This window comes from Arachis hypogaea, chromosome 6 (genome assembly GCF_003086295.3).
Source record: "Arachis hypogaea cultivar Tifrunner chromosome 6, arahy.Tifrunner.gnm2.J5K5, whole genome shotgun sequence".
In the NCBI taxonomy this organism is placed as follows: Eukaryota; Viridiplantae; Streptophyta; class Magnoliopsida; order Fabales; family Fabaceae; genus Arachis; species Arachis hypogaea.
The window spans coordinates 107491911-107502245 of record NC_092041.1 but is presented as its reverse complement, the minus strand read 5'-3'; the positions used below and the strand labels follow the sequence as shown (position 1 = coordinate 107502245).

The 10335-nt window shown below is 32.8% G+C and overlaps 2 protein-coding genes across 2 annotated transcripts; one reads left to right on the top strand and one right to left on the bottom strand.

The window, feature by feature from the left end:
- Positions 1-1797: 1797 nt before the first annotated feature.
- Positions 1798-4208, bottom strand: LOC112697428 (uncharacterized). Its single transcript, XM_025750604.3, has 3 exons — positions 3921-4208; positions 2358-2551; positions 1798-2088 (listed from the first exon to the last, which is right to left on the bottom strand). Exons 2-3 carry the CDS (start codon positions 2544-2546, stop codon positions 1993-1995), a joined length of 285 nt encoding a protein of 94 aa, XP_025606389.1. The 5' UTR covers positions 2547-2551; positions 3921-4208; the 3' UTR covers positions 1798-1992.
- Positions 4209-6836: 2628 nt separating this feature from the next.
- LOC112805891 (uncharacterized) lies at positions 6837-8762 on the top strand. Its single transcript, XM_029287422.1, has 9 exons — positions 6837-7005; positions 7105-7337; positions 7419-7592; positions 7638-7698; positions 7879-8052; positions 8144-8239; positions 8337-8348; positions 8518-8580; positions 8674-8762. The coding sequence occupies exons 1-9, from the start codon at positions 6837-6839 to the stop codon at positions 8760-8762; spliced, it is 1071 nt and encodes a 356-aa protein (XP_029143255.1).
- The last annotated feature ends 1573 nt before the right edge of the window (positions 8763-10335 follow it).

Below are 10335 nucleotides of genomic sequence, written 5' to 3'. Positions count from 1 at the left end.
AAAAGTTCATCCTTCATTTTTTTTAAACAAAAAAGCTGAACACAGTAAAATAGAATTAAAAAAATAAAAAAAATAAAAATATATAAATATGTGTTGCTTACTTTTTTTTCCTTTAAATTTATCGACCTAACCAAACAACTTACACCACTTCTTGCAAACATTCTGCTAACAAAACTACATAACTTAAGCAGATAAGACTTAATTTGATGGGAAAATTAATTAACATTACGAACCTCCAAGAGAGGTTAATTATTAGAAAGACTAAATATACAAATATTATTAAAGCAAGACCTAAATAAGTAAAAATTAAAGAAAAACACCATATAAAATTTAGAGAAAAATTTAAAATAGTCCCTGACAATTATTTCAAAAGACAACAAGGCTCTTGACAAAAATAAATATCTAATCCGACTCTTGAACCCTGTGCTAAAAAAAGTCAATGTTATTTTTTTTTACACATGGACTAATTAATCTCAAAAAAATATCAGCGGGCTGAGTTGGGTATTCACTCTATAGCTTAATAAGTTGACGATAGTATCCTTCCTTTCATTTTTTTTTTCGGTGAACGTAAGGGGCCAAGGCCCAAAGAAACAAACGGATAACTACTCTCTATTTGACAGGGGATTAGCTCCCTCTTTTTCTCGCGATCTATCAAAATAAAGAGATCACGCAGCGGTTTAGGGTTTGCTGTTGTTCAGCGTCTAAGGCAGAATTCTGGATTATTATTCAAGGCTTGAAACTAGCTTGGTCTTTGGGAATGAAACAAGCAGTGATTAATTTAATCAATGGGAGCTAGCTGAGTGTAATGTGAAACACCCAAACTCTTGTTAAAAAAATTTATCAGCTGAAAAAATAAGATTGGAGGTTCTTTTTGACAGATATATATAGAAAAGACAATAGATGTATCAGCTGACAAATAAGAGTGGGGGTTCTTTTTGTTTTGGGATAATCCTCCTCCAAAGTTAGCCAAAATCTTCTTTGAGAAAAATTTGTACTTAGTTTTTCTATTCTTGGGCTTCGTCCCATTTCAATAAGAAAAAAAAAGAGACATCACGCGGCGGAGAGTCTAAGAAGATGAACCCAGATTGCTTCCCTAGGCTCTTTTTTGCCAACCAATCGAAAGCCCTTATCATGTCCTGAATATCTCTTAACAGGGCACTAGTTCTGACCAAAAAAAAAAAAAAACAGGGCACTAGTTTTCTGCGAGTGAAACTTTCGCTTCAGAATGTCATAGTCCTCTGTTGAATCTACTTCCACAATAAGCCTTCTCATGCCCAAGTCCCAAGCTATTCTCATCCCATGGTAGGCTCCCCATAGTTCCCAGTTACGTCCATGTGAATACTGCAATGTATACATCCATAATCATGGAAATTTTGGATGTTGACTTTGCCTCTAAAGGTTCGTTGCTAGGTTCGTTCAACATTAACCCAAGCCTATTAATGCGCTCTCAATATTAATTTATTTCGAAAGGAATATTTCTTGGCCAAGACTAGAAGACGAAGATTGCACGGCAGGTCAATTCTTTATGTTTTTTATGTGATTGTATGCAATCAATTATTTTGTTATGTAGTGTCGAACTGTTTATTGCTTTAAAACTTAATGAACAACGGTAATTTGGCATGTAATCTATTGTTAAATCCTTTTCGATGGCCGAATATTTTTTCCGAAGTGGATTGGAAAAGTTTCAGTAAAAAATTGTTACATTGATTTATTTAGCAAAACGAATTCAACGATGACTATTTTTTATGTTTGGGCTCCTTGACCTGTGTTTAACAGTTTTTTCACATCTCAAAGCAATTATGAATCTCTTCTACCATTGATGCTCTAATGCAATTCAACAAGCAATTAGATTACCACAACGGCAATTAATTGCATACATTTATTTTGTTAACTAAATTGGTGATGAAAACACCAACTTCAATGATGATTGTGAAACTCAGAAACATTACCGGTGAAAACAACTAAACACAATGCAATTCCTTTACAAGAAAACTAATCTTGTACAGTTGTCTGAAGATGCAAAGAACTTTCAACTTCTCTTGCAGCATTAGCGTTCTGCTCAGCAACCACCTTAGATAAACCAAACATCTGAAATTCATGCAAAACAACTTACATAAGCAAATGTTAAAGAAATGTTACACAAATAATTAGGAAAACTCTAATTTGACAACCATTAGTAAAAGAACAACCAACAATTATGAGGGGGGAAAAACGAAGATAGAATTGTCCTCAACGTTATCCCTTAAAATTAAACTATGAGAATAATTTTGACGACTTCTCCATAATTACTATTTACTTCTTGATGCTTGACTTGGGTTGTCAAAGCATTTTTCAAATTTTAGGTACAGAGTACAAACCTTCTGAACTGTATTCTTAAAGCAAGTCTTGTGTTCATCCATAGAAGCATGAATGAACTCGTCAATATGATCTTTCAAATCCTCCAAGAAAGTCGCTTCCTCGTTCTTCTTCTTTCGACACGAAGTACCAACAGATGGATTGGTTGTAGGTAAAGACTGCTTTTCAGATTGGCCTTTCTGAGTGTCCATGCTCTCTGAGATTGCAATAGTTCAAAAACTCATACCATTAACTCAATGATCATCAACGAATATACTTTTAACATATTTTCAATCAAAATAAGTAACTAAAACATAAACTTTTAGAAGAAATACACTCTGAGATAGTTTGTTTGACTTTATTCGGAAGAAGAATATGAATTTCAATGCATAAGAAGACTCTGAAATAAAAAATAAGACGACACTATCTATGAACAGTTAGAAACGCCAACATATGAAACTAGAAAAAACAATTCTGAGAAAAGACTTTCCCCTGTAGCATACGTACATATAAAATCAGACGCTACATATAAAATCAGATATCTAGTTACCTGTTAGCTTGAAAAAATACATCAAAAAAATTAAATGGGGCAAAGATAATGGCTTCAACCTTGAGGAGCTACCAAGGGAGTCAGAGTAAACTTGAGTCATCTTAATCCTAAATTCCTAATGTAATACCAACAACCTCAGAAGTTAGATGGGATTACAGGCATATATCAGTGCAAAGCATCCGGCATTATACTGGGTTCGGAGAAAGGCCACATCCAAAGAATGTAATATAGACAGCCAAACCTTACTGCAACTATCGGTGGCTAATTCCACTGTTTGAATCCATAACCTTGAGGTATAAGAGACCCCCAAAAAAGGGGCTCTATAGGCATTGAGTTGAATACTTGAATTGAAGATGTAGCATTAAAATCAAAAGGATGCCTCATTATCCAAGTCTAATTAATTAACGTCTGCAAAAACCCAAATTCAAACCTAGTGTTCAAAATTAGTAGACTCAAATCAGCCCAGATTACCTCAGAAACATTAATTAAGAAAAATTCACTTCGCAAAAAATATTCATATTTGCGTTTTAGGCGGGTTAAAAACTCCAGGCTAACCAAGAAGTGAGAACATGCCATTTACTATTTTTGACATCAAAACAAAGCACATGCTCTTGATTTGAATGATCGAAGCAGCAGCAGCACGCATAAATTATATTATATCAGGACAAAAAGCATGAAAATTGGAAGCAATTTCTATTTCATAGCTTTCATAGGGCATATCTGGAGACCAATCCTACACACAAAAATGAAATCTTATGGGATTGCCCATAACCCTAAGCAGTGACCCTTAATAATAATCCAAGATTAAGAATATATCCAAATCTAATACCAAACCCAACCACTCAAGTAAGGCTGTGACTACAAATGCCAAAAACCATTTTCGCAAACATTAACTACACGCTAGCAATAGATTTTTAACTATGCGCAAAGCATTCAATCAAATACACAGTATAGAGAACATTATATTAGTAAATACACAAAAAGAGCAGAGTCACAAAATGAAAAGCATTAATGCGATTGTTTGCGGAAGGATTACCCGCAGACGGAAAAGGAACGAATAAAATCGAGGAATAGTGAACCCAAGCTGATTTGTAAAACTTTCGCGCCTTCTCGAGAAGATTCTTCGACAATTGTTGGGTGAATGCAAAGTGGGATTTTAGAGAGTTGTGATGTGATTACTTGGAGAAGAGGAAAGAGAGTTAACTGGACGAGAAAGCCCAAAATACAAGGGACTAGTAATCGTTTTCCTGTAAACAATGGGCTGATTTTTACAAGAGTTTAATTTTGACCTTCTATAATTCTTTAAAAAAAAAAGTTTGATTGTGATGCAGGTATAAATCATTTTACACCATTGTTTAATCATTTTTTATTCAAGAGAGTGAATCACCAACTGACATAAAAAAATTTTAAGACATCCTAATATTGGTAGGAGAATTGGAAGAGGTGGTTGAGACGATGAATACTAGAATTGTAACAGCATTAAATTATGTTAAGGAAAAAAAAAATTTCACCAGAAAAAGTAGCGCCTATTCTAAACTTTTTTGATAAGTTCAAAATTTCGGTGAGGCAAAAGATGATGTTAAAGAGAAATGCTTTCATTAATTCATAAATATTAATATTTATGAAAATAAAATTACTAATGAGTGAGAGATAATATTTAGACTAAACTATAAATCTCAACTTGAAATAATTAGAATGTATTTTGAATCTTTAAAAGTCAATTCATATATCGAAAATCAAATAATCTTAAAATAATATTAATAATTTTTTTATGAATTGTTGTGCCGGATATATATTAAGTTTGGATTTTTTTGTTTTTGTAGATTATCTCGGTAATATGTCAAGTTTTGATCAATAAAAAAATTAAAATATTTAAAAAATTTATATACTATCTCTTTCTAATATTATGGTAAGTTATAATACATTAAAATTTAGATGTATTGTTAAAATATATTGTTTATTTTAACTCTATTTTTAGTGTTACAAATTTTATTGTCTTAGTGAATTATAAAGATAAATTCATTCTTTCAAAAACTAACAATTTTTTTTAAATTGAAGATTACAAAAATTACATGTCGCTTTTAGACAAAAAAAAATTTGTATCCTATTTATTTATAAGTTTTTATTTATAAATCTTTTTAAATAATTTTTTCATTTAAATTCGAATTAAACTAAAAAATTGTTACTTGGCAGAATATTATCAATCCAACAGAGAGGAATATACGAAGAGATTCCAATATTTGTATCAGATAGGTCTTCTAGTGAAAATGTGAAATAGACAAAAAAAAAATTGAATGGTGTGAATCAGTGTTGTCAGAACCGGATTGAACTGCTCAGTTGAATGGTATGAAGAGATTCCAATATTTGTATCAAATCGGTCCGGCCGAACTTTTTGACCGGACAAGGAAGCGAATCGAAATGACCCGATTTAAACCGGTCAGATTTGATAAGAACCAGTGAATCGGCGGGTTTTATTTAACTCGGACCGGTTCGAACTCTTTTATTTTTTTTCCCTGCACTTGAAACAACGTCGTTTCTAATTAAAATTAAAAAAAAAACTAAAGCCGCTGAAACCTGAACTAAAAGTGAAACCCTAGCCTCCATCGTCCATCATCCCCTTTTCCTATTTCCCTTCCCAAATCTTTTGGCCATGAGAGACCACCATGAGAGCTGAGAGATAGAGAGTCTACGTCTCTGAGACAGAGAGTGTGAGAAAGACGGAGACCTGTTCAGCCGGCGCGGCAGCGCCATCTCACCTGGCTCACCGTCGTCGCAATAGGCAACCACACCAGTGCGCCACTCACCACAGCCAAGAAACACCTTCATCGAAGATTCAAGTCGCCTCCTGTTATTGCTATTGCTCGTCGCCTACTACCTCCTACTCATCAGTTGTCACCTCCGGTCTCCCTCTTCTCTGCTCGTCCCTCCATCCCTCCAGGTATGTATTTTTAATTTTTAATTTTTTTTGAATTTATTCAGGATATTAAATTTTCAATAATTTAGTACTGATAGTTAGAATTAATTGATTAATAATATTGATTATGTATGTTGGTTTCTGTTTGATTTCTGTTAGAATTTAGATTGTTGATTGTTCAATTTTTTGTAACATATTGTTGCTATATATGGTAGATGAGAACATGAATACTTCCACATATGTTTTTTTTTTTAATCTCTCTTGTTTGTTGATTTATTTTTTATTTCTGTTTAGTTTGTTGATTATCCATTGTTGTTAGATTGTTGATTATTGATTATCTGTTGTAGTGTTATATATGTTGGTTGCTATTATATATTATTCTTAGTAGTTAGTGGATTGTTGTTGTGCATTATTCTTGGAGATTAGTCATTTAGTCCTGGTTGATTAGGAATTTAGTATGGCTTCATCAAATACACCATCAGAAATACCAACTTCTCAGGAACAAGGATCAACTCCTGATCCAACAATTGGAACCCAAAAAATAGTAACAGAGAGAAAATTGATCCTGCATGTAGCCATTGTAAACAAATTATGGATAAAGAAAAAACTATTCTGTTATGTATTTATTGTGAGAAACTTATTAGGGATGGAGGAATTAACCGAGTTAAGCATCATTTGCCTAGAAAAGGTGGAGATATTGAGGTATGCCGAAAGGTGCCAGCTATGGTGAGACACCAATTCAATCAAAACATTGAAGATCTTCGAACCAAGAAAAGGAAAACTCAAGAAGAATATGCAGAAAGTTATAATGCTTGTGATGAAGTTGAAAGGGAATTTGATGAGATTGAATGTAATGAGATGCGACAACAACAAATATCAAGACTTCCAGCACCTAGCTCTAGAAAAGGAAAACAAGTCAAGGGATTACAACCTTTTTTTCCACCGGCAGCAACACCTGGAGCTCAACCAACTACCAAAAGTGTTCTCCAAAGCAAAGAAATTGTTGAGAAGTGTGATATTGCTATTGCAAGATAGATGATGGATGCCTCTGTGCCATTTAATGCGGTTAATTCAGCCTATTATCAACTGATGATCGATGCTATTGCAAACATGGGTGCAAGGTATAAAGGGCCAAATTATGGAAGAGTTCGTGGATATTTGTTGAGTAAATTGGTTGAAGATGTAAAGAAGATGATTGAAGATTATCGTGTGATTTAGAAACAAACTGGATGTACTATCATGGCCGACGGATGGACTTATCGTTGTAGGTGTACTTTAATTAATTTCTTGGTTTATTGCCCTAAAGGAACTGTTTTCTTAAAGTCAGTTGATGCTTCTCATGTCTCAAAAACTGCTGATACTTTGTTTAAGTTGCTTAGGGATGTTGTGTTATTTGTTGGTCCTGAGAATATTGTACATGTAGTAATGGATAATGCTGCTGGAAGGTTGTTGGAATCGGAGTTTTCTAGATTGTATTGGTCTCCTTGTGCAGCACTTTGTGCTAATCTAATGTTGCAGGATATTGGAAAGTTACAGGAAGTGAGTGAAACTGTGTCATAAGCTTCAATGATTACGAAGTATATCTGTAATCATTGCCATCCTTTGTACTTGATGAGAAAGTTCACAGGCGGAAGAGAAATACTTCGTCCGGCTCCAACTCGATTTGCCACTAATTTCATTACTTTTCAAAGTATTTTGGCTCAAAAGGATGCATTGAGAGCTATGGTGACATCTAGAGAATGGACAAGTTCAGCTTACTCTAAAGAAGCCAAAGCTAAAAAGTTTGTGGATCAGGTCTTAGATTCTAAATTTTGGAATTAATGCACTAATATTGTTAAGTTTACTAAGTCATTTGTTCGTGTATTGCGTATTGTGGATGGTGAAGATAGAGCTGCAATGGGTTTCCTTTATCAAGCTATGTATAAGGCTAGGGAAGAGATGGTGAAAAGGTTTTAAAAAAGAAAGAGGGTTGTTGATCCTTATTTGAAGATTTTAGATTCACGTTGGGATTCACAACTTAAAAGAAACCTTCATGCTGCTGGTTATTGGTTAAATCCAGCTTTTCGATTTAATTATGCAGAATTTGACAAGCGCAAGAAAATAACTTCTGGCCTACTGGATGTCATTGAGAGATATGCTTACGGTGATGCTAATTTGAATACTAAATTGACAAATGAGACGAGAATTTTTAAGAATGCTGAAGGAGACTTTGGAAGACAGTCTGCAATACGTAAGCGAAGCACAGTAATGCTTGGTAAATTTTTTTATTAAAATTAGTCTTTTATGATTGTGATATATTTAAGATTTGATTTTTATGATTGTAATTATTTCCTTTTTATGTTAAGATCAATGGTGGGAATCTTATGGATGTGGAGCACCAAACTTACAAAAGTTAGCGATTCGTGTTTTGAGTCAAACTTGTAGTTCTTCAGGTTGTGAGCGTAAATAGAGCATTTTTTAACACATTCACTCAAAGAAAATGAATCGATTAGAGCATCAAAAGCTTAATGATCTTGTTTATGTTCATTACAACTTAAGGCTACAACAAAGGTACTTTTTATTATTCTTTCTAATTTAGTCATAATAAGAATAATATAATTAATTGGTAATATAGGAACTGAATGAGAAAGCAAAGTTATGATCCAATTTGTCTTGATGAATTTGAGGATCATTCGAAATGGATAATGAAAGATTCACCACCATTTTTTAACTCTTGAAGAAGTTGATGCTTTGCGGAATAATCTTGCAAATATGTCTCTTCAATCAGCTTTAGATAATTTGGGTATGTTTTTGTTAGGGATGATTTTGTAATGCTTTAACCAAATGTTTTGCCTTATTATTGATTATGATTTGTGAAACATTATTGAAATGCTAGATCAATTGAATCTTGAAGATGATGGAGATGATGATGAAGCTAATAATAATTCTGTGAAAAATACAAATCAGAATGAAACCAATCATTAGGGGTGTGCATGGGCCGGGTGAAACCGGGTTTGATGTGACCCAGAGCCGGCCCGAAATATATACCGGGCCTATTTATTAGACCCAAATTCGGTCCTAGACCCGATGGAACCTATACACTTTTAGGCCACGATTATACCGAGTAAAAATCGAGCCGTTAACATTACATTACCTTGATACATTCTTATAAGCTAACATGTGAAAATATCTAAATTTCTAAGGCTCCAACTATTATTTGACATGGTAAAATTCACTTAGAAAAATATAACAAGAACCAACTCTTCTCTAAAATTAAAGTATAACCATAATCAATACTAATATTGTATAATAACACCAAATATTTAAATCAATACAAATAACACAATATTATGCATTTTAAACATAAAATATTAACTTATAGTCTTATAATAACCAATAACACAAAATATTAAGGTTTACAATACTTGAATTCCACATAAGAATAGCCATCATCCATCACTAATAACACAAAATATTAATTGTGTATGATGACCGGACCACCGGCCGAGTTTGGGTGACCCAAGTCATGGCTTGGACCCGATCCAAAATAATAACCGGGTCTATTTTTGAGACCCTTACCCGGCCCTAGACCCGATAAAATCACACTAAATTAGTCCCAAAAGTGTTCGGGTCGGGTCGGACCATGCACACCTCTACCAATTAGGATGTAGCTCCAGATTTGTCAGATGAAGAAAGATATCCAGACTTTGAAATTATTTTTTGGATATAATCCATGAATTGTTATTTTCATTGTGTTAAATTGAGTTGTTTATGTAATAGTACTAACAAATTTTATATTTATTTTCGTATTACTTATTTTTAGGATTTGAGACTTAATGTTTATTAAAATGTTATTGGAAATATGTTTTTTAACTATTAATTTTTAAGTTTTTAGCTATTTTATATGTTTTACTTATGTAGGACCGAATTAACCGGTTCAACCAGTGATCTACCAGTTAAATCAATGACTTAGTAGTCTGACCGATTTGATCACCGATTTAATTCTGACAACTATGATGTGAATGTGTGATGATGAAGATCTTGAAAAATATACGAGGGCTTAACTACTCCCTTTTATATAGTGGGCTTATTTGATAAAGGAGTTAATTGGTTTGTGATTTCTTCTCCAAGATTTTAGGCAAAGACGGATTTAAGGGGTCTAAGGTGGTCATGGTACTCTATTTTTTTAAAAATAATTAGTATTATTAGTTTATTATTATATAATTAATATATATATATAGTTTATTACATATATTTTTGTATATTACACACTAAAAAAGTTTTACATATTAATAATTTAATATATATAAATTATGATGTGTATTATAATATATTACTAGTAATTAATAAATAGGTTTAAAAAACAATAAGAGCATATAAATAATTAAAAAGTTATTGAAAAATATAGGTTTGAATTAATGTAAAAAATAATAATTATAAAAATTCTTATTTTGATTCTTTTTACGACAACAGTAACAATTGAATAGTGTAACACCCTACCATACAAAGCCTTACGCTTAAGTCGTAAAGCAGAGGTGGTAATGTATTACGACCTCTA

What these genes read in the sequence shown, in the direction of transcription:
- LOC112697428 (XM_025750604.3), bottom strand. Translation starts at nt 2,546, where the DNA reads ATGGACACTCAGAAAGGCCAATCTGAAAAGCAGTCTTTACCTACAACC. An exon ending in TTAAGAATACAGTTCAGAAG is followed by an intron (nt 2,089 to 2,357) that starts GTTTGTACTCTG and finishes CATGAATTTCAG; the next exon opens with ATGTTTGGTTTATCTAAGGT.
- LOC112805891 (XM_029287422.1), top strand. Translation starts at nt 6,837, where the DNA reads ATGGATGCCTCTGTGCCATTTAATGCGGTTAATTCAGCCTATTATCAA. An exon ending in ATATTGGAAAGTTACAGGAA is followed by an intron (nt 7,338 to 7,418) that starts GTGAGTGAAACT and finishes TTGATGAGAAAG; the next exon opens with TTCACAGGCGGAAGAGAAAT. An exon ending in ATCAGCTTTAGATAATTTGG is followed by an intron (nt 8,581 to 8,673) that starts GTATGTTTTTGT and finishes TTGAAATGCTAG; the next exon opens with ATCAATTGAATCTTGAAGAT.